We start from the raw sequence: 25,183 nt of genomic DNA, 5'->3' as shown, positions 1-25,183 counted from the left end.
GCTTGAACTCACGAGCTGTGAGATCATGACCAGAGCTGAAGTCGGATGCCCAACCGACTGAACCACCCAAGCACCCCTTTCTTCTTACTTTAAAAAAGATTGAAAACCACTCTGATAAAAGAAAGGAACTTACATTTTTGGATCTAGGTAAATATGGCGGGGATGAGAAGGAATGATGAGTTTGAAAGTACCAAATGGAAACTGTTCAGAATCGATATAGACTAGAGCTTCAAATATCTTCAGGAGCCCTAGTCATAGTCAATGTCTAGCCACCAGTCAGTAGAATTTGTAAATTCTAAATACCTTTGGTAAAATGATCTTTAGGCTCTCCCTAGCCTTCTGAGTATAAAGCAAGGTGGCGTGGGTATCTAGTGTTTGGACTTCCTAGCAATACACTTCTTATAGCACAAGCATCCTTTTCTCACCATCTGACTCCAGAAAGACCTATGGCTCAACACAGCTGACCACCCAGGGACAGGTCCAAGCAAGGCCAGTCATAGTATCTTATTCCCTGTCCTGACCACAGCTGACAGGTGAAAGGTAGGTACTTGGGGAAAAATGGCAGTCCCTCTCTTAGGATTCATAGATTATTAAATTGAGGAGCTGCTGACGGCCACATGTCTCACTGTTTGGGGAAAGCCAGCGTGCAGAATGAAGTTAACAAGCAGAGAAAACTCCAGATTAAAGACAGAAAATGTGTACTGGGACTGTTCAAGCATCCCTTCCGTTTCTGGGGTTGCCTTTCAATAAATTCTACAAAGACCTAAGAGAGTTCAAGTTCTAACACCTGTAGGCAAAGAGACCCCTTACCATCATGGAGGGAGTAAATGGAATCCCCTAAAGCTTCAGTCTGGAAAAAGCCTAGCCCCAGAGAAGAACATCTGGTTGAGCACAAGGCTTCCACTAAAACATAGGAAATACCTAAATGATGTACAGAAGCTTTCAAAAATTTATATTTAATATCAGGTCTGAAACTCTAAAGTCCACTACAGCTACAACTAAAGCACTGTTGAAAGTTGAATGTGCTGTGTTCATCCTAATAATTACATTTTATGGGTCAGTGAATGGTTTAGAGTACCAAAACCTTACAGTGAGTGTGGACTAGGCCATCAAGAGGTAACTTATTCTAGCAACATTATAGATGAGTCTCACAAAACATAATGTTGAATGAAAGAAACCTGAGGAGTAGTATAAGAAGAGGTGAAATGAATCTATGCTATTAGAAGGCAGGACAGTGGTCATCCTGGAATGGGGTAGGGGAGCCTCTCAGAATGTTCTGTTTCTTGATCTGGCTGCTGGTACACAGATGGGCTCACTGTGAAAATTCTTTGTGTCATACACTTAAGATCATGCACTGCTCCATGAGTGTATTATACTCCACTAAAAGATTTAACAAAACAACAAAAAAGACTGGGTGGGTGGCTACTCCCAATTACTCTGGGACAATATTTTGGTTCCTCACTACCATATGCAAGCAACATTCACGCACACGCAAAAAAAGCCATGGTCTAGGGTGTCCCTTCTTGCAGCTAACTCAAAGGACACAAAAAGATGGAAACCGTTCTGAAGGAGCTAAGAATTCCACTTACTTACTTCATCCTCCTTTGTTTTCCAGGTAGGAGAGACAGCTTCTGGCCAAATGGTACCATGACTCACTCAACCCTTAGCCACCAGGATATCTGTATCTATATTGTTTTGTTTTGTTTTGTTTTAATTGCATTTTCCAGACAACTGGCCTTTCATTGCCAGCCAGACGTTTCCCAGGGCCCTGTGATAGTGCCATGGACCCACCTGAATTACCAGCTTCTCTTATCAGTTGCAGACCCACCACTGGCAGCAGAACCAGTGAGTTTAAGTGCACAGTATGGAGTAGGAAATGCTGGCTATGGCTACGTCTAATTTCAAACTGCATCAGGTAAGAGGAAGTTGAGTAAGGAGAATGAGCGTAAATGCTGAATCTGACACTGCGAAGAACGGAGCAGCAAAAAGTGCATACTGGGCCCAAATAACTGAATTGAATTGAAATGCCAGATGCTTATCAGATGTGACAGGACTTTTTTCTAAGAGTAGAATGAGGGTGGGTTTTTTTCTTTTATTTTTTATTTGTATTTTTTTAACTACTGGACCCCTTCATTCAGGCATGACTATGACTTATGCAATTATATGGAGTCTGTAATAGCAATAACTTAGTTTTCATGGTTCAAAAGAAAGTTTACTTCATGTTAATGTTCTTTATGTAAAGACGTAAATATTCTTCCCTTCTATCTCATATCATGAACTAGACAGAATGCAATGTCTTTAGAGAACTCTGCTTTGGAAGGGAAATCTAGATCTCAATCTCTAAAAACTCTCCTCTTTGGCCTGTGTTAACTTAGCCAATGATAACAAATTTAGTTCTAGATTTGCAAATGCCATTTAACTTTGAAGGTGACTAAATTCTTAGAATGATCTAAATGCTATATTCTTATATATTATCCTAAAATATAAACTGCTATAAGCAGTTGAGTGGCATAATTAATCATATGTGTGCCACAGGATTAGACATAAAATACATCTTGACGACCTATCATATAAGCTTCTACTATTTGCGATATTTGTAAAAACAAAGATTTTGCGACTTTGGGCTCCACCACCATGAAATTTACATTTGAGGGTTTTTTTGATGCAAAGACTATACCATGTTTTACAACAAGCTCCTGTCTGTAAGCAAGAAGACAAAGTAAGAAAATTGATGAAGACTCAACTATCACTAACAAAACTGAGAAGAAAAAAAAAAAGCTAAGGCATTCTCAGACTACAGAAACCACTTCCTCTCTGAATTCAGCACCGAAACCATTCTGTGGGTTTTAAAAAAAGAGATGAGGGGCACCTGGGTGGCTCAGTCGGTTAAGCGTCCGACTTCGGCTCAGGTCACGATCTCGCGGTCCGTGAGTTCGAGCCCCGCGTCGGGCTCTGGGCTGACAGCTCAGAGCCTGGAGCCTGTTTCAGATTCTGTGTCTCCCTCTCTCTCTGACCCTCCCCCGTTCATGTTCTGTCTCTCCCTGTCTCAAAAATAAATAAACATTAAAAAAGAAAAAAATAAATAGAAAAGAGATGAACATTAAAAGAAACATGAAATTCCCATTACACCAACAGAAACAAACCATTAATCTGGCATCTCAAACAAAGCTGTACCATAGACTAGAACAGTGCTTTCCAGATGAGGCTGATCACTAGATTCAGCTGGGGCGATTAAAAAATATGCCTCCCAGGGTCGCCTGGGTGGCTCAGTCAGTCAAGCATCCGACTTTGGCTCAGGTCATGATCTCATGGTCCATGAGTTCGAGCCCTACATCGGGCTCTGTGCTGAGGGCTCAGAGCCTGGAGCCTGCTTCGGATTCTGTGTCTCCCTCTCTCTCTCTGACCCTCCCCCGTTCATGCTCTGTCTCAAAAATAAATAAACATTAAAAAAATTATTTTAATAAAAATAAAAAAAAAAAATATGCCTCCCAGAGGTACTTTATTCAGTAGGACTAAGATGGAGCCCAGAATTTTGTTGTTTCTTTTTAAAGCCTCCCCGATAATTCTGATGGTTAACCAGGTTTCGGCATCACCGGCCTAGTATGTTATTACACAGCCATGCATTCTAGAGTCGACCTGGAGCAAGCTCTTCAGATAAGCACCGGTAATTCTTATGGCGCATACACATTCCATGGCCATTCCAATGCTCCTCAAATATGCTCTTTTCTCGCCACCTCCTGTTCCTCTGCTTTCCAGCTCTCATCTCTGGACTCTTGGTTGTTCACAGGTAACAGCGTGAACACTATTTCCTCAGGGAAGCTTCCCTGACCAGTCAACTTTGACAAGCTCAAGAATCCTTAGCTGTGTTTCCACAGAATTCTGAGCACACATGTTGGTAACAGAAGGCAGCATGTATAGAGCCCTTACTCTGAGCCAGGTACTGTTCTTAGCCTTTTACACACATTCACTCACTTAATGCTCCTCAAAACTCCATGATGTAGGTATTATTATCACCCTTATTTTCGAAATGAGGAATGAAGAGAGACAGGAGTTAAGCAGCATGACTAAAGTCAGGTAATAGTGGTAAAGAAGAATTTTGTCTCAGGCATCCCAGCTCTAGTCCATGTTGGTAACCACTATACTTACTGTGTTACCTCTCCAAAGAACTTCGCACTCCTTAACATTGTCCATTGCTAGTTTTTGTTTCTTAGCATCTCTCTTTTCCACTGGATTGTGGCTCTAAGAAGACAGGAACCCTGTCTTGTTTTCTTCCTCAATGTATCTTCAGTGCCTTTCAATGTATCTTTTAGAAAACAGTGAACATTCACTTAATATCTGATGGACTCACTGTCAATGTCCCTCTCAACAATCAAAATTAACCTTAGATATGTTTTTAGACTTCTAATAATTTCATTACTCCCATATCTTTTTTAAAAATTTTTTTAATGTTTATTGATTTTTGAGACAGAGAGAGACAGAGCATGAACAGGGGTGGGTCAGAGAGAGAGACGGAGACACAGAATATGAAAAAGGCTCCAGGCTCTGAGCTGTCAGTACACAGCCTGATGCGGGGCTCGAACCCATGAACTGCGAGATCATGACCTGAGCCGAAGTCGGACGCTTAACCGACTGAGCCACCCAGGCACCCTTCATTACTCCCATATCTTATATAATAGTAATAAAAGCTATTTTAGTGTTTGCCTGTATAAGGGACTCAGCTATGTAAAAGAATACACATGCCCTATAGGAAACATATGAAAACAAGTCAAGTAAAGAAAATATGCAAAGAAATTCATCTACCTCCTAATACACTGTGCATAGGTTGGTAAACACATTGTCTCATCTCACATGAAAGAGCAAAGGCACAGTGAGAGCTTCAGAGCTTGCCCCAACTTTTACTGTACCATAAACCCTCTTCTTAAGAGAGTGGAAGAAAAACTATAAATTTTTTCAACCTTATTAAATAGGTTACTATTTGAAAATCATTATGAAGGAATATTTCAGGAAAATGGCAAATGCTTAACAAACCTTCCAATGGGTTTCTAAAACCATAAAACTGGCAGAAAAATGCCTTTACTTTATCCAATTTTTTTAAAAAGAAGCCTATTTTATAGCTCATACGTCCAGTGCTTGGTTTTCATGAAATCCCTTCTGATTTATTTTAAGTGTTGGATGTGCATACAATTTAGTGAGTATCGGCCTCCTAGAATGTATGCAGCCACTTCAACCTAATCACTGTTCACTCTTTCCATTCTTGCTGTATGTACTTTGAGTACCACTCTCTCTCTCATTTCTCATTCCCAATTGCAGGAGCTAAGCTGGGCCCAAGCCAGTCAACATATTACACTCTCCCCCCCGCCCCAAGCCCCCCTCCCCCCACGCCCGCCTCTCCTAGGCACAGTGATTAGTTTAGAAACATTCACATGGACCATCAGATGAGAGAAAATGAAACTTCCTAGATGTCTGAGAAGGAGACTCATGATTTTTCCTACTGGACAGAAACCAGAAATAATACAGGGTTCAGAACTGCTGCCATCTTCCTTTCACATGATGCCTGATACAACTCAACTCAAGAGAGCACAGAACAAGAGATGGCAAGACATCCACTAAGGCCTACATCCAGCCATGTGTATAAAGCCAGATGGGATTCTGGACATTTCAACTATGTGAGCAAATAAATTAGCTTCTTACTTAAGGCGGTTTGGTTCAGAATTTCTTTGACTTTCAACCAAAGAAGTCCTGGCTGATATGAACACTGCTTACATTTATTTCTAATATAACACATGAAGGCAATGTCTTTAAACAGATAATCTTTTTTCTATTAAACCAAATGGACTTTGCGATGACAAAACACTGTTTTATGTATTACCTATCTACGATGTGCAGATAGTTAAGTTTTGTGGTTATATTGGTAACTGTCTATACACAATTAGTCTTTTTCTTCTATTCAGTCTCATACACTGAATATTCTATATGCAACATCCAGAGTTAATATTATGTATACCATGCCGTACAAAAGGCCATTGTAGAAGGAAGAGGTGTGTGTGATTCAGCCCAAATAAAAGGCTAATATCCACAATTTGACCTGACACTTAAATAAATTCAGTTATATTAGTTCAAGATTTTGTCACCATCATATTTTGTCACGGTCATAAAAAAAGCAATGATTAAAAACAAAGACAATTTTAGAACCTTAATAATAGTATACATTAACAAAATTACATACGATAGTAAGGTAAAGGAATTTTTTCAAAAATATATCAGTTGGAGGAGTTTTACTTACTAATACTTTTTCAAACATGTGAAACTATACTCATTATTAATTCCAGTTTATTATGAATGCTGCCAATTAGAGCTCCCAGTAGACATGTCTTCACTGCTTCACTAGAAAGGAAGTATGTTCCAGTTCATTTTGAAGACAGATCTATTTTACATCACTCATTTCATCCAAGGTTTGAAATGAATCCTTTGAAACTATAGGACATAAGGCCAAAGGGCATCCCTATTCGAAGAAAATAATGCTAATGTCAATCTAATTCACATCCTTAAAGAATTTTAATTGAACTCTGCATTAGGGCTTTTCACCAATAGTAATATTATAACCATTATGCTGAACTATGGTCATCTTCAGACTTGATTAACCATCAGCATGAAACTCATTAGCATTTACACTAAATTAAAAGCATAAAGATGACTAACTCCAGATATACAGGCAGGCTAATGGGTTAGTTAACTCAAACAAGCATATCAATATTGCTATCACTTACTTAATACACACTCAACCTTATAGTTAGCTGCGCCACAGAAAAATTTTAAAAATCGAAGAAGGAATTCAGGTTTGGAAAAGGAAATGTGCCAATGAAAAATATATTACTGGCCCCATCCCAAAAGACTTGGTATCTTGGAAAAGATTTAACTCAGATATGGACAAAACACTATGACTCAGACAACCTAGAAATTTTTTAAATAATAGTAATAACTTTATAAGTATGCTGTTCTTCATTCTAGAAAACAATGCCATTAACTTTAATCATTGCACATTTTTTGACTTAACCTCAATACACAGAATTTACTATTATTTGCTATTATCTTAGGATCTAAGAAATTGCTTAATCTAATGGACATATTTGTCTATATACAATTTACCTGAAGATTTTCAGTTCCAAGTGTCTTTAACCTAACAATATTTTAGAATTCAGGGACATTTGTTAAGTTTTTAGAATAAAAGAAAAGAAAAGAAATAAAAGAAAAGGATTTCTGTGACATTATATTTACTATGGAAACCACTCAACATAATTCAACAACTCAGGGCATTGATATAGTTTATTAGCAAGAAATTATCCTACTAATTGCCTATTTGGAGATGCTGGATAATTAAATGAGGAGACAATATTGGACACATTTTACATCTTCCCCTAGCTATTTTCTTCTCTCTTCCCCTAAACAACCAGACTGCACAAAAGAGCCTCCATTTATTTATTTCCCCGCAAGACTCTATACAAAGTGTGAGCAAAAATTATCTGTGAAGGACCCAGCAGTAAATATTTTAGGTTTCAAGGGCCATTCCATTTCTGCCATAGCTACTCAACTCTGCCACTACAGCACAAGAGCAGCTATAGACATACAATCTATGTCTGGGAGCCTAAGTGGCTCAGTCGGTTGGGGGTCCCACTTCCGCTCAGGTCATGATCTCAGTTTGTGGCTTCTACCCCCACATCAGGCTTTCTGGTGACAGCTCAGAGCCTGGAGCTTGCTCCAGATTCTGTGTCTCCTTCTCTCTCTCTGCCCCTCCCCTGCTCCTACTCTGTCTCTCTCTCTCTATCTCTCAAAAATAAACAAACATTAAAAAAAGAAAGACATACAATCTGTAAAAGAATGGACATAGCTGTGTTCCAATAAAACTTTATTTATGAAACCTGTCAGTGGGTCCTTTTGATCTGAGGGCAGTAGTTTGTCAACCTAGGCTCTAGTCTAAGTTTTCTTCTATTTAGCCTTTCCTGGGTGCTCTGACATACCGCAATGGCTTTAGTTACCGTTTATGAGCCAATGACACAATTTATTCACAAGGCTAGACTTCTCAGCTCCAAAGTCAACCCCCATCATTTCAACCCCATGTGTCCCATCAGCTCGATGTGCTCTAAAACAAACTCAAGATCTTTTCTTTCAAACGTATTTCTTACCTCAGTTATGACATTAACCACCCACTACTTTATCCTTTGCAGGAATCTAGGAGTTACTCTTTACTTATCCTTCTCTCTTCCCCTCTTCTACATCTTATACAACCATCTCTAAATACCACTCCAGTCAGCCCAATTCCTTCCAGCCCTTCTGCCACCATTATTATCCTTGCCTTCATCTCTCTCTCAATTTTCCTGCATTCACACCTGCTCATCTCCCAACTATTCTCTACACATGACCAGAATGAGTTTTTGAAAATGCAAGCCTAATCAAATCACTTGCTGAAACCTCTTCAGTACCTTTCCCATGTCCATAGGATAAAATCTAAAATCTTGAATCTTGATCTGGGTGCCTATCTGCTGCCCAACCTCATTTTTACTACCCTTTCCTCTTAAGCGATGGTCTCCCTGGCCTTCTTTCAGTATCTCAAATGCACCAAGTTCTTACTTGTGGACATCTTATTCTCTCTGCCTGGAATGCTCTTTCTTTGCCTGCCAAGGCCTCCCACTTTTCACCGAGCCAACTCCTTATTCATCCTAAATGAAAGCCAGAAGCTTATCAGGCAAAAAATTGATAGCTTTGACTACCAAGAAATTCAAATGCATATACAGTAAAAAATATATATACAAAGAAAATAGGGGTGCCTGAGTGGCTCAGGTCATGATCCCAGGGTCATGGGATCGAGCCCCATGTCAGGCTCTGCACTGAGCATAGAGCCTGCTTGAGATTTTCTCTCTCTCCCTCTTCCCCTCCCCTGCTCTCTCTCTCTAAAATTATATATAAAAAAATCATCCAAATAAAATAAAATGTTTAAAAACAAACAAAAAGTTGGGAAAATACATGTAAGATACAGAAGACTAATTCCTAAATATAAAAAAAGAGCTCATGCATCAATACAGAAAAGCAACAACATCTCTCAGTAGAAAAATGGGCCCAAAACATGAACCTGCAGTTCACAAAAGAAAAACTCTGGTGGTCAACTGACATATAAAGAATATTTACTATCCCTCATAACCAAATATGCAAATCAAAACAAAAATTAGGTATCATTGTTCACTCATCAAATTGGAAAACATTTAAAAAACTAAGGTGCATTTATTTATCATTTCAAGGTCCAAATGTTAAAGTAACTATTACCTTAACATTATCAGATTCTCACTATCACCTAGACTGGGAAAGTTGTTGTTATTGTTTCAATTAATCTATAAGGTGTTGCTGCTCTAAAACAAACACTCTTGAAAGTAATTAGTGTCATATAGATTATATTTATGAATATATTCCCCCAAATGGTCTAATTTAATCATGCCTCACATTGGAATGCTCTGAGCAGACACTGGTTTCTCCTTCCTACTACTTGTTCTCTGAGTCAAGGGCGAAGTGACTCAAGGAGGCAGCCTGGCAGAGCAACCCTGTGTTGCCTATGCCAATTAATTGTTCACCTTTGTTTCATTTCTACACTTTTTACAGCTTTAATGGCACTCAATACATTACACAAATTATCTAAAAGAAAAATGAAGCAATGTATATTAAAGTGTCAGGGATTTTAGGAAGGAAAAAGTATTCAGAAAATTCTTTAGCCAAATGTTTATTGGTAGTAGATCAAATGAAAAAAAAAAAAAAACGTAGTGTACCTCTTTTTCTATCTTAAATTTGTTTTAATTTCATAACTTTAAGTATTTAATATAAATTTATGTGTATAATTCATAAAATATAATTGGAGAATGTTCTTTTCCATCAAGTTTATTTAAAACTAGAGTCTAAGAACTCCTTCTGAATGGTGTTCTGATTCACTCAGTTCAACTATAATACTGGACTAAGCCGACTAAGAAATCTCCACAATCAAAAACTGTTTTGTAACAGCAATGTTTTCAATGGGGAAAATGAATTTGGGACAGGAGATTTTCTTTTCTTTTCTTTTCTTCTTCTTTTTTTTTTTTTTTTTTTTTTTTGAGAGAGTGAGTGAGCGAGCAGGGGACAGAAGCAGATGGAGAGAAAGAGAGAGAGAGAATCTCAAGCAGGCTCCATGCAGAGCCCAATACAGGGCTCAATCCCACAACCTTGGTATCATGACCTGAGCTGAAATCAAGAGCAGGATGTTCAACCAACTGAGCCACCCAGGTGTCCCAGGGAAGGAGATTTTCTGACTCACAATCTCACAATAATAAAATTATTTTCCTGAGGGGCTGGATAGCTCAGTCGGTTAAGCGTCTGACTCTTGGTTTCAGCTCAGGTCATGATCTCACAGGTCATGGGTTCAAGTTCCACGCAGGGCTCTGTGCTGACGGCACAGGGTCTGTTTGGGATGCTCTCTCTGCCCCTCCCCCGCTCATGCTCACTTACTCTCTTTCTCTCTCTGAAATTAAATAAACTTTAAAAAAAAAAATAAATAAAATTATTTTCCTGTACAATTTCAACAACAAAAGTTTTATAGCTATAAGCATACAAAACCTAACACCACTAAGCAAAAGACATCTGACATTTTCCTCAAGAATACTCCCCATAAATATTTTTCATTTTTATACCATATGTTCTGAAATAGGAATAAGAATTTTTATGGAGGAATACAAGAAAATATTAACAGTGGTTCTATGGAGGGGGAGGGATGAGGGCTTATTTTTTATTTGGCATGTTTCTGCATTGTTTGAATGTCCTTACTATGTAATATGGTCAGAATAGGGATTATCTAGGATACCATTTTTGTTTTTCCTTTATAAATTTATTTTTTGAAAGTTATAAAAGAAGTAAAAAATAAAGAGTCATTGTCTTACTTTGTCAATCACCACAAATATTTGTCATTAATTAGCACATACTACACACTCTTGTAACTGTTACTCAGACTTAGCAACCTTTATTCTGATAAACAAACCAAGGATAATGCCATCTAAGCAAAGGAGCTCAGTGGCTAATAAAAAGAACTAGAACGTTTCCCAATTTTGGCAGATTTATAACCAGTTATAATATGCCTAAGACAAACCACATTTGTTCACTAGGAGTTGAAAAGTAATCCAGGCCTGGCTAATTCTTGTCTAGAGGTTGATAAAGAATGAAACAATCCTAAAGAGCACAAAGAATAGTAATGAAGTCCCTTTTCCCTGCGAATCTCAAGTACACAGTGCCACCTACTGGGGAGAGTAAGGCCACCATTCACGACAAGGCTTTTTTGGTAAATGAATTATTTACCTGAGGCTGAAGCAAAGCAACCAGGGATGTGGGGAGACCAGATGGTGCTATAAATGACACTTTCGTGGCCTCTAAAGGTGCACAGAGACTTTCCAACAGTTGGATCCCACTACAAATAAATTAACAGATCAGTTTACTTAGACGTAAATTCAAGTTTATGTTTATATATACATATATATAATATACAATACATCATATATGTATTTATTTTTTTATTAATGTTTATTTATTTTTGAGAGAGACAGAGTGCAAGTGGGGAGGGGCAGAGGGAGAGGAGACACAGAATCTGAAGCAGGCTCCAGGCTCCCAGCTGTCAGCACAGAGACCAATGCGGGGCTCGAACCCACAGACTGTGAGATCATGATCTGAGCCAAAGTCAGATGCTTAACCCACTGAGCTACCCAGGCATCCCTCTATAAATGTATTTACATATACACATGTAATATACATTCATATTTCAATTTTTTTAAGTTTATTTATTTTGAGAGAGAGAGAGAGAGAGAGAGAGAGCGCGCGCATACAGGGGAGGGACAGAGACAGAGGGAGAGAGAGAGAATCCCAAGCAGGCTCTGCACTGTGAATTCACAAACCGTGAGATCATGACCTAAGCCTAAGTGAGACACTTAACTGACTGAGCCGTCTAGGCACCCCTCAAAGATTTTTTACAGTCTATTTTTATATAAAGCAAAATGGTATTTAAGGGGCTAAAATAATTAATGCTGAGTTAATTGTTGTTAGTTCACAGACAAAAAATTAAAAATTTTTAAATTCTAACAAAGGCTTTAATACAGTTTTTTGAAAAGAAATTAGTTGTGCAATTGAAAAGATATAGAAGTATGTTCAAGAGAAGAAAAAAAATTCAACGGAAAGTTTGGGGAAGAGAATATTGGTTTTAAATACAATGATTCTGACATACCAGTTTGACAGTTTGATCCCATGAGCCAGACACCACGAGCTGTTCACCTCTGGTCTGGCTCCAGTCAACACTATAGACCTAAAAACATTTTAATGTGTCATTTAGAAAGCAAAAGAGCATCAAGTTAAATATTACATTTTATCTCTTTAGAACAGCGATAGCCAGTTAGAACAACCAATTTACTTCATTGAAACATCAAATGACGTCCTACAAATCTCCACCATGGTGTCTGAGAAATGGAAAGACCATTTTGTCCATTCCTCCAGACATATTCCTTATGATAAGATTCCATTCTAACAGAGTTCTACAGATTATTTCCCAACCTCCTTCACTAAAACAAATTATATATATTTTTAACCTATCGACAAATCACTGTTTGCAGCACCTTGTAGAAATGTCAAAGCAGATTAGAAAGCTAGTCATCTAAAAAAGCTTGCCAGGTCAGTGTCCATCAGATAGCATTAAAATTCAGTTAATAACGCTATCTGGCCTTTCTTAGAAAAAGCTTAGAGGAACCAGGTAATCCTTTCCAATCTCTTGGTAAACAGCTGTAGTTACCCAGTGCTGCTATTCTAATCTAGGCCTTACTGCTTTCAGTGAACCATTTCAAATGAACCATTTGAAAACTTATGGAAATATTTTTCATTCTGTCATTTTATACAACAGACATATACAGATCACTACTGTAAGCTAAGTTCAACAACATATATGCATAATTATTCTCTATTAAAGTAGTCCTGACATACACCCGAGTACATAGCACTAAAAGTGACCAGCCAGCAGATCCTTCTGAGTCTTAAAAATTCTAGCTACCATATTTATGTAGGAAGCAGGATATGCAGTTTGCTGGGGCTTAAATATGGGTTACCCATTCTCTGCTGTCTGGCACTATGCCTAGCCATGTTGGCACCTTCGTTTCAGAAAACAAAATTGGTAATACTGATCCTGTCTTTGTTTAAAACTTTAATATTTTTCTCATCACAGATTTTTTTGCAGTATTTCTGATTTTTTAAATTACTGCATTAAGATATTATTTGACTATTGAGTTGTTGGGGTCCTCCTTAATCATGTACCTAAAGTGAGTGCTTCACCCACCCTATTCTAGTCCTGGCCCTGCTGCTGTCCATATTCATGAAAAAGAGAGAAAATCAGTTGGAACACTGAAGAAACCACAATCCAGCAACAGAAGCAGCTCATAAAGAAGGGGCAACAAAAACCAAAGAGCTGCCATGGCCATCTGTTAGTTATGGATGGAAAAAGATAGGCTTGGAAGCAGTCATTGTGAGCTGAAGAGTTTGCTTTTATCCTCTAGGCCAGGGCATGGCACATTTCTTCTGTAGAGTAGTATATATAGAGAGAGAGTATATATAGAGTGTGTATATATATATGTGTGTGTGTATATATATACACATTGGGCTTTATGGGCCATTTGGTCTGTCTTTCGGCCCAGTAGAGCACAAAAGTAGCCATAGCTGATACTTGATGAGTGGGCGTAGCTGTGTTCCAATAAAACTTTATTTACAAATCAGATAGCAGGCTAGGTTGGGCCCTGTCCCGTGAGTAGTAGTTTGCCAACTCCTACTCTAGGCTGATGTGAACAGTCAAAAATAACCACAATAGCAAACCCTTATTTAGCACCTGTTATGTGCCACATGTTATCATAAGCATTTTACATATTTTATCTCATTTAATTTTTTTAATGTTTATTTCTTTTTGAGAGAGAGAGAGACAGAGAGACACAGCGTGAGCAGGGGAGGGGCAGAGAGAGAGGGAGACAGAATCTGAAGCAGACTCCAGGCTCAGAGCTGTCAGCCCAGAGCCCGATGCGGGGCTCGAACCCACGGACTGTGAGATCAAGACCTGAGCCGAAGTCGGACACCTACCTTACTGAGTCACCCAGGTGCCCCTATTTTATCTCATTTAATCTTCCCTTCTATGAAATTGATACTATAACAAGACCCAAAATGTATAAATAAACTCTTCAAATTCCTAAAGCTAGTTAAGTGACAGAGCTGAACTCTGAACCTCAGCAGCCTAACTGCAGAGTCCACCCTTAATCACTACGTGAGGCTGACTCTACATCATGCTACCTGAGGGCACTGTTGAATTGGAATGACGTGGGGCTGTGACATTAGGGAAGTAAAAGCCTGCCCTTACTAGTATCGCCCTTCGTGGGAGCCCAAACTGATCCCACTTTGTTTCCGTGAATTATCCAAGAACTTAAAGCCCTTGTCCACTGTCCACTTGGTGACCTCCCACTCATTTGTCAAGACTGGGCTCCACCACAGCCTTTATGAAATAAGCCTCACCTCGATAAAACCCTCCATGATTTAAATGTTTCCTTCCATGCACTCCAACAGCACCTTGCACCTACTTATAATTCAACATTTACCATATTTTACGACAACTTGTGTTAAATACCTACTAGATTCTGGAAGATCCGTCATGTGGGCAAAACCACCTTGTATGCCTATGCTTGTTGCAATATAATAAGCACTCAACAAATGGGAGTTAAAAGAGTTTATCCATCTGAATTTACCTTCACAATCTGCATCACTGCTAAGTAGTTATAAAGAGCTACTGTTTTCGTTTCAGAGGATAACTGAACAAATATAACTAAAAACTAAGATCAACGTCTCACACTCCACTGCCTCTACACATGTCCAGTATGACACGGGATTCGAAACCTTATGACTTCTTACCTTTTAAAACTGCAAAAGCCCCCATAGGGGAACCCAGCCCTAATGAGAACAAAAGATAGAAGGTAACCACGCTGACGGCGGTGTTGCTGCCAGCTGTCTTATCAGTCACACAACGAAGTGCAAGCAGTAGGACTCTAGGACAAAACTAGGGACAGGATCCCCAGGGTGATGTTGAAAGTGGGATAACACAAAAAGAAATAAAGGCAACCTCAAGGGGCGCCTGGGTAGCTCAGTCAGTTGGGTGTCTGACTTTGGCTCAGGTCATGATCTCGCAGTTGTGGGTTCGGGCCCCACGTCGGGCTCTGTGCTGACAGCTCGGAGCCTGGAGCCTGCTTCGGATTCTGTCTCCCTCTCTCTGCCCCTCCCCTGCTCGTGCTCTGTCTCTCTCTGTCTCTCTCTCTCTCTCTCAAAAATAATAAATGTTTAAAAACATTTTTTAAAAAGGCAACTCAAAAAATATTTTATTTGACTGTATTTAAAATATTAGGATACAGGAAAGTAACTTAAAAAAACAAACAAATAAATAAACAAACTACAGTGGGGGGGGGGGGTGCCTGAGTGGCCCAGTTGTTTGGCTCAGATCATGATCTTACGGTTCATGAGATGGAGCCCCACATCGGGCTCTGTGCTGACAGCACAAACCTACTTTGGATTCTCTCTCCCTCTCTCTCTGCCCCCCCCCCCACTTCGCTCACTCTCTCTCTTTCTCTCTCTCTCTCTGTTTCTCAAAATAAATAAATAAATATTAAAAATAATAATAATAAAACTACAGACATAAGTACAACATGGGTGCTGGGATGGAAAATTCAGCTTGATGCCCAGAAGAGAGGATCCAAGCAGGACCTTGAGGCCTGGCTAAAATGTCAATAGCAGAAAGCAGAAGTGAAAACAGTGATCAGAACTGCACCTCCCCCCCCTCCACAAAGTCATATACAGGCATAGACAGCACCCAAGGGATCAGGACTAGGGAACACTGCCGGATAACACCAAGGTTTTGTGCCTGGGGACTATCAGTGGTGGTGGCATTAACAAAATGGGAAGACTGGAGGAAAGAAGATAATGTGTAATTTTGGACATACTAACTTTGAAGTGACAGCAAGATAGTCAAGTGGAAATGTCTAGTGGGAGCAGGGTTTGGGCATTAACCTCAGGCTCTGAAAAAAGTTTACAGTCAGAGAGATGTATGAGAGAGAGTTGAAAAAGGATGAGTAGATTCCAATATCCCAACTTCAAGTTACCTCACTAATCTATTCAACAAGTATTTCTTAAGCACCTACTGTGTACAAGGCACAAGGGGAAGGGGAGTACAATGTTAGACAAGACAAAGCCTCAGTGCAGATGGGTCATATATTTTAGCAGAGGAAGACAGACTATAATTAAATAATTTCAGAATGCGATTTTAAAGGAAAGCTATGGAGCAAAATAAAGCAAAGGAAGGAGACTGGAAAACAATGTAGAATTAAGAGGTCACTTCTCAGTAGAGTGGTTAGGGAAGATCTCTCTGAGCAGGGACCTGCGTGCAGGAAAGACAGAACTCTGCACGTTTGAGAGGAAAGGCTCTGGCAGAAGACTAGGAAAAGACCCTGAAGCAGGAAACAAGCTTGTCACGTCTGAGGAACAGAAAGGCCAACTAATTAGGAGAGACAGGATCCCAAAAGACCATAGTTCCAAGTTTGTACATAATTTCTCTTAAGAGGCTACAGCCATCAACTCCTCAGCTACCTACCACCTAGACCGTAGCATCCTTCAACTGCTCTTCCTATCCATCCTGGCTCACCTCCAATCCATTATCCGCATTGCATAAAAACACAAACGTCATTCCCCCACAGAAAGCCCTTCAATGGTATCATGCTCTGTGGCTCCTGCAACTTACCATCTTCACTCCACGTTGACATTCATCCATGCTGCTGCTTATTACCCAAAGGTCGAAATCATGCAAAACTATGAGTGATTTAGGGATGCATACATATGTAGTAAAACGAAAAAGAAAAGAAAACAGAAATAGAAATTCACAATTAGTGGTTACTTCTGGGAAGAGGGGAGGAAAGAAAAGAGGAGGAAGAAGGGTGGAATCAGAAAAAAGTAGACAGAAGATAGCATCTGTAAGCAGGGGCTCCAAAAGCATAGGTAATGTTTTATTTCTTAAGTTAGATGATGAATATGCAAGCATTCATTATACATGTTTACTTCTTACATATATTCATGTAAACATGAAATCTTTCATGGTAAATTTTTCAAAATCTTCAATGTCTTCCCACTGGTCTTAGCATAACAGCCAAAATGCTGACTTTTCCAGGCACACAGGCTCAGTACCCGCCCTTCAAGAGGGCACTTTCCTTTGCCTCTAACCCTATTCCTCTGGACTCTCTCTACCTGAATAGTTATCTTTTAAAGTTTATTTATTTATTTATTTTGAGAGAGAGAGAGAGAGAAAGAGAAAGAGAGAGACAGAATCCCAGGTAGCTCCGTGCTACCAGAGCAGAGATAGATGTGAGGCTCGAACTCTCTAACCTGTAAGATCATGACCTGAGCAGAAATCAAGAGTCAGATGCTCCACTGACTGAGCCACCCAGGCGCCCCTCCACTTGAATAGTTAAATCCTACTCTCCCTTCAGACTTAAGGATGCCATCCTGGTCCCTTCCTGCAGAGAAGATCCTCTCCTCTTGTAGTACCCCATACATTCACAGCACTTATCACATTATAAATTAGATAACCAGCAGCGTAAGCCTCCCTCCCTAGAGAGGACAAGGACTCCAGCAGGGCAAGGACCATTCCCAATTCACTCATCTTCCCCACTAGGCTTCACACAGTCCCTTGCAGACAGTAGGGTTAATCAAAGTTTCTAGAATGAATGAAGGCGCAGAGAAATCTGCATGAAGAGCACACCTCACATCAGTCCAGTCCTCCAACCTTTTCCTATTTCCAATTCCCCTGTCCACTCCCACTCAAACAGTGGACATGACTTAATGGCCCAATTAAGCATAAAAAAGAAGAGAGGAATGCAGTTGTGCTTTAAAAGCAGGGTCCTCTAAAGGCCTATCTTAAGTAATTACTCTCGGCAGTGATGAAGAAAATTGAGAAACTGCAAAAAGAAAAAAAAAAAACCACACTGAACAGTATTTTGCGTTGCTTTATGAAATCTGAACCTCATCAAAACCACAGTTTGAGAGGACAAATTTTATTACTGAAATCAATTCCCAAAGAGCTCGCTTTTAATCTACTGTATAGTGCTGCCCTTTTTAAGTTGGTCTATTTAATTAAAAATCATCAAATAAAAACTATGTCCAGAATGTTCATACTTATCTGTATCAATACAAAGGAAAGGGACACTGACTTTTAATTACTGAGCGATTAGAAAAGGCTACATATTTCTTTTAATGTGAAACAATTTTTTAAATTTATCATTATAGAAACATTAAAATGTGCATAAAAGAAAAAATATCATAATAAATCCCCAGGTATCTATCACATACTTTCCAGAATTATCAACATTTTGCCACCTTGCTTCATCTGTCCTGTTACTGACTGACTTACTGACTGACTGACTGACTGACTGACTGCTGGAGTATTTTAACATCAGACCACTTCACTCATAAATACTTAAGCAGATAAGGATATTTTTCTTTTTTATATAAGCAGAAGGCCATTTTCACACCTAACAAGATGAATAACAGTTCCTTAATATCATCCAAAACTCAGTCCACATTCTTATTTCCCTGACTGTCTCAAAAACGTCTTTTTACAGGTGGTTTATTTGAATCAAAAACTAAACAAAATCCATATTTTACCCTTAGTTGTTACGTCTCTTAGATCTAATCTAGGAAAGTCCTCCTCTCCCATCTTGTTTTCCCCACCCACCCTTCCCATGACATTTATAATTGTTGAAGAAACAAAGTTAATGGTCCCATAGAATCTTCTGCATTCTGGATTTGGCTAATTGTCTCTCCTGGTGTCAACATTTTCCTCTACTCCTCCCATTTCCTTTAAGTTAGAAGTTAGGTCTAGAGGTTTGGTTCAATTCAGTTCAATCTTATTTAAGCTTCCTATTACATTAGGTGTATAATTGCTGGCTGACCCACTTTTAGTGATCTCAAAATTGTTCAAAAGATGTATAAATATTAAATTAATGTTTTAGCATTCATAGCTAATCTTTGCCTACACTCATTATTTCATTACGGGCTACTAAATGGTGACTCTATAATTGTGCTATTCCTTCTGCATTTAATAGTCAGAATTCAGTTATGAGAAATTTTCCACATCAACCATTCAACTACCCCACAATAAAATTCACATCAGAAAGGCAGGATAAATGCCTTGATTCTTCATATTTGCTTATCAATTTTCAGAATGAGGCCATTGTCCTAGTAATCTTCAGTGATGACCAGCTGTTGTTTTTTAATGTTTACAACTCCATGTAATGGGTAGAAATATACATATAAGTGTGTATCTCTCTGTGTGTATAGTGTTCCAACTCATTGCTGTCATTCTTTTTGATGTTGAAATTGTCCATCATTGGCCACTGAGAGCCTTTTCAGGTTATCTGTTCCAAACGTCTAATGTGATCCCAGTGGACTTTCACAGTCTTCTGACACAAGAAGATGTTTTGGATTCACCTTGTACGTTTCCTGCCAGTCCTGGAATCAACTATTTCTCCAAAGATCCCCAGATCCTTTTAGTGGGAAATGGTATTTAGAGGCAACAATCTGGGCACTAGGGATATCACTGAGACTGAGTTGTCAATGCAGCTCAGTCTTTACAGTCCAAAGAACCAGAACAAATGGACTTTTTTAAACAGAGAAAAATAAATCATGAGTCTGTGCAGATACTTCCCAGTTTTAGGATTAAATGTCTCTATTTAACTTCTTTATTCTCATATTACTTTTCTCTTACATAAAAATTTTTGGTTTCTAATAACATAATTACTGGTATATGTGAACCTACATGATATGAGAGTTTCAAAATAACAATACTTATCTTTCTGAATGCAGTTTAAAACTTCCTTGCAACTCTTTTTGTTTATCAGAAATATCTTATTAGGCATGGACAATCACTAAACTGTATTTCTAAAGTCACTTGAAATAATTTTTTTCAATACCTGGTTATAATGCCAATTTGATACATCACTAGATGAATGTGTTTTCTGCTTGTTTTCAATTTTTAGCAATTTTTTTTCCTTTTTAATTAAACAGTGATTTTTAACTTTGTAAAATATTTCAACTTTTCCAAGGCCAAAACTGTGATATAAATTATATTTGGAAAATTAGCCATCCTTGTCCCCTGCCTCCCCTGATATCTTCCCCACCCTTTTTAAAGGTAACCATTTTTATTGGCTTTGGATTCTCTTTCCATTGTTTCTTTTTGAAATATATGCAGATATATATATAAAATTCCTCCCTGTCTCACATTACATTTACATAAAATGTAAATTCTACATATATTTAAACAGCTCTTCCAATAATTCAATAGGATAATTTCATAGACTATCAGATTATAGCTAAACTAAAAAAAAATTTCTAGTTTCACATGATTTAAAATTATCAAATAAGATTGCATCATTCTCCTACGTAAGTTTCCTACTAGATCTAAATTAGGAGATATGGGATTCTAATTTCTAGATATGATTCACTCACCAACCTGCTTTAGAGACAGGCACAGTGTTTGAGACCCACAATGAGTGTATGACAGAGAGACTACATATATAGTAGCCATATTCATGCGTGAAGGTCATTCTTGACCCAAAAATATTCCATCACAGTTTCCATCTATTTAAAACTATCACTTTCTCTTCTTTAAAAAGTTTTAAAGCTTTGAGGTTACCACTTCACAAGGTAAATCAAAAGATGCATTTTATTATGTAGTTTTTAAAATCTCCATTTTGAATCTACAACCCTCAAAATATTAGACAATATACATAATAAGGTCATCAGAACTGAATGCCTATGAAGTTAAAGCAGTGGCTTCTAAACACTACTGTACATTGGAATAATCTGGGAATCTAAATCATGCCGATTGATGGCTGGCTCCAACCACCATGAAGATTTTTAAAAGGTCCCTACGTGATTCTATATGTGGCAAAGTTTGAAAACCACTGAGTTAAGACAAGCACTTTCTACTTTGTTTTCATTTCAAATAGTAAAATTTAGTACCTAAATTACAGTCTAGTCATACCTAGCATCTGGAAAAGTTGGATTAAGTGGAAAATGGCTAATACTTACACATCCGTGTATGTCCTGTTGTCTGCCCATACTGTGTGGCCCCAAATCTACAAAATTAATCCATCTCTCCCCTGAATATTCAAAGCATCCAGTGCAACCCCAACCAGGCATTTAAGGCCCATCAGGATATAGCCCTTCCCCACCTTTCCCGCCTCATCTCCCACCATTCCCACACAGACACTCTGCTCTAGTCACACCAAAGGACCTGTGACTGCCTTGAACATGTCATGCTCTTTCACAGATCTGCACCTGTGAGATGCTCTTTTCTACTAAAACTGCCCTCTTCCCCTTGGGCTGCCAGTGAATTCCTGCTAACTGTCCAAGACTCAGCTCAAATGGCATCTCTTTTGTGACGGTCCTTGGTTTCTCTATCTGCACCTTCTAGACACTTCTTTTCAACATGATCACATTATATTAGTTTGCTTGCATGTCCCAGATCTACTACCAGAGATTAGCACCTGAGTCTTATTCATATTTGCAACTTTGAAGACTAGCACATGCCTGGCACAAAACATGTGCTACCAGTACGGACAGATCTAGCTTTTTAAATACAAGTTAAAACTTTAAAATACTAAACAAGGTAAAAAAAAAAAAAACAAACAAACAGAAAGAAAAAGAAAAAAAAAGTGAATGCTTTTCAAACATAGTATAGTGAAAAGTAGTGAAGGATATTACATCCTATTCATAGTAAAATCCAACAAGACTCACTGACACATAACTGGAAATTATTTTTCCCCATAATCACAATTCTATGGGGGAGGGGATGCTTTAAATTTATTCTAAATTTTAAGAAAAATCTTATTGCAGTAACCTAATCCAGAAAAAATGGCTAAGCATGACTAAATACACACAAGGAAATATATCAAGTTCAATTGTGCCCCGGAAGAAAGGAAGAAACGAAGGAACGGAGGGAGGGAGGGAGGGAAAAAGGAAAGATAGATCCCTTCAGCTGACAAGTCTGTTGTTCCATTTTAAACATAAATGCAATTTCTAAAGGGAACAAACTGGTATTAAATGCATGACTCATTGTCATTCTGCATTAATATTTTTTATGGGCATCCATCATTGTAAACTTTTCAGCTTCTACCATATCACAAGAGTCAATCGTTGATTTTTAAAATTTTTTTTAAAAATTTCTTTAATGTTTATTTATTTTTGAGGGGGGTGGCGAGGAGGGGCAGAGAGAGTAGGGGACACAGAATGCGAGGCAGGCTCCAAGCTCTGAGCTGTCAGCACACAGCCCGATGCGAGGCTCAAACTCACGAACCGTGAGATCACGATCTGGGCCAAAGTTGGACACTTAACCAATTGAGCCACCCAGGCACTCCATTCATTGATTTTCTTAAAGTAAGCAAGGTCTTAACCACATGGCACATTTTTACTACAAAATGTATAGCTAAATACACTTCCTCCACAATGAAATACAAATAGCTGCATCCTTAGTTCAAAGGTAAGTTTTCATAACCAAGAACTTGAAGTGGGTCAAATCTTTTTTCAAAAAAGGTAAGCAAATTGATAAGCCTATTATTTGACAATGAAGACAAATGTTAACTATTTTTCAAAAATTGTAATGAGCACATTGGGAACTAGATGTTGATGTAAACCTTAAATTGAGTATATGTCACCTTGAATGTCACTCCTAACCCACTCTCTTAACACTCTGGAATCTTCACACAACTAATCCTTTTATCACAAACGACTAATATTCTTGCATTTAACAAGCATCCTTTGAAGGCCTTCTATGGGCCAGGTACTGTGCTAGACACAAATCTGAAAGTAAAATTGAAAGATCTACGGCTACCTTGAGGGAAATTTTGAAACATTTTAGGCAAAACACCATAAGGGAATGTCTTTCCCATCACATTCATTAAAAATACCTTTGTAGTTTTATATGACTGAAAACCAAACTATTTTCTTTTTTTTTTTTTAATTTATTTATTTACATTCAAGTTAGTTAACATACCGTGTAGTACTGGTTTCAGGAGCAGAACCCAGTGATTCATCCCCTCACACCTGTCAGAATGGCTAAAATGAACAACTCAGGCAACGACAGATGTTGGCGAGGATGCAGAGAAAGGGGAACCCTTTTGCGCTGTTGGTGGGAGAGCAGACTGGTGCAGCCGCTCTGGAAAACAGTATGGAGGTTCCTCAAGAAAATGAAACCTAGAACTACCCCGCGACCCAGCAATGGCACTACTAGGTATTTATCTAAAGGATATGAAAACCAAACTATCTTCTGTGCTACCCGTATACATACACACAGAACCTAGATACATGAACTGGTTGAGATTTCAAATTTCTTCAGTAAGCTCTGTCTCATAATCTGCATTTGATGCTCTTGCTCACTATATTCTGAAAATCCCTAGGAACCTTACTGCGGCCCTAAAGGCGATCTTGTGACGCCTTGGTGAAAAGTCTGCCTACTTCCTCCTTAAGGCGGTATAGGGCAAGCATGCCCTACAGCGGGAAGAAAGAGATGAGCCTCTTCTGGAGGAAACAGCGCTACAGCATACCTACTACTGGGGGCGTTTGTACTGCCTAAGAAAAAGCTTGACCTTTCCTTCTTTCTTAGCTCCTTAGGGCAAGATGTACTTAATGTCGGAATAATCAAATAACAAATGACATCTACCATATGCAAGAAACACTAACGCTTAAACTTCCAGTCCCCTTGTTTCCATCCCCAAATGGATTTCATCTAAAACAAAACCAATCAGCCCAGAAAGACTTGCCTTCCTACCTCCTGAGTGTGTTCCTTGTAGACCTGCAGTGGTCCTGCGGCTTTGGCCGTGTCCCAGAGCTGCAGCGAGCCATCGCCGCTACAGGTGACCAGGACGTGTTCGTTGTTCTCACTCCAGGTCACGTCAAACAAACCATCGTTCCAGTCAAAGCTACACCAGGAAAAGTAAAATTAAAAAAATCTGGTTGCACAGGCAGCTGAACATAAAATAGGAACCATAATTTTACAGTCTTTCAAGTTTATCACATATTTTAACACCCATTATCTCACATGGTCTTCACAACTATGGAAGAGAAATAGCGCTAGAACTTGACAGACCCAGAAATGAGTTCAGAGATGTGACAGGAACATCCCAGGTCACACAGCAAGAAAACTGTGGAGCTGGATTAAAATTCGGTCTCCCATTTAGAAATTTGGTGCTATTTATGAGGCCAGGATGCCATACCTGGGTGCTCACTGTTTTGCGTTTTTTTGGGGGTTTTTTGTGTGGTTCACAGGAGGGAGCAGCAAGCACTTCACAATACTAATTTAGACCAAGAATTTCAACTTCCCACATAAAATTTCGCCTGAGCTGTGAGCAGGTCATGATCTCATGACAGAGTTTCCTTTCCTTTCTCTGACATTGACTAACCCAGATGGAGGTGTTAATGAGTCCAACAGTCAAGACAGCCATAGAAACAAGAAACGGAAAGCAGTGCTAGATAACTCACAAAATGGATAATTAGCTCCTGAATGAATTAACCCAAACTATGTGAAGAAGACAGCAACGTTAGAAACGTCACACAGTATACTAACTAGTTTACATTTTTTTATGTTTAAGTTTTCTACTTTATAAATGAACACTAAGAGACAAGGGCTTTAGAAGAAAAATGACATAATCACAGTTTACTGGCAAAAATAAGTTCTATATATGCACATGCTGAAGTTTCTTTTCTACCACAAATTTAAAAATGAAAAAATATTTTACTGATCAAAAAGATTCAAAATCTAATTATATTAAGGCTTTGGTAGCAAAAGAGAATACCTGTAAGTTTAATCATTAGAGCCACCTTACCTTCTAAAAAGTCTAAGCCCAGATTCATTTTGATCCAATATCAGAAGGGTTCCACAGCCTAAGGAGAAAAAAAAAAAAAAAAATCAAGATCATGCTTTTGAACTTGCCAGGGGAACAGCTAAGGTGAAGGGTAGGTGGGGGAGGTTGCTGAGGAATGAGTACCTAATTTTACTACCACAAATTTCTCCCTAAAGTTATTG

At 38.7% G+C, this 25,183-nt stretch overlaps 1 protein-coding gene across 1 annotated transcript in view; it reads right to left on the bottom strand.

Moving 5' to 3' along the window:
- The window catches only part of PEX7 (peroxisomal biogenesis factor 7), a 77,301-nt gene that overhangs the window by 50,251 nt on the left and 1,867 nt on the right, over window positions 1–25,183 (bottom strand). The window contains exons 2-5 of the mRNA XM_042939929.1: window positions 24,984–25,041; window positions 23,930–24,080; window positions 12,275–12,352; window positions 11,359–11,467 (exon numbers count right to left, since the gene is read on the bottom strand). Coding sequence (XP_042795863.1) covers window positions 11,359–11,467; window positions 12,275–12,352; window positions 23,930–24,080; window positions 24,984–25,041 — 396 coding nt within the window. The remainder of the gene's footprint in view (window positions 1–11,358; window positions 11,468–12,274; window positions 12,353–23,929; window positions 24,081–24,983; window positions 25,042–25,183) is intronic.

Source organism: Panthera leo, chromosome B2 (assembly GCF_018350215.1).
Source record: "Panthera leo isolate Ple1 chromosome B2, P.leo_Ple1_pat1.1, whole genome shotgun sequence".
Lineage (NCBI taxonomy): Eukaryota > Metazoa > Chordata > Mammalia > Carnivora > Felidae > Panthera > Panthera leo.
This window is presented reverse-complemented; position numbering and strand designations above follow the sequence as displayed.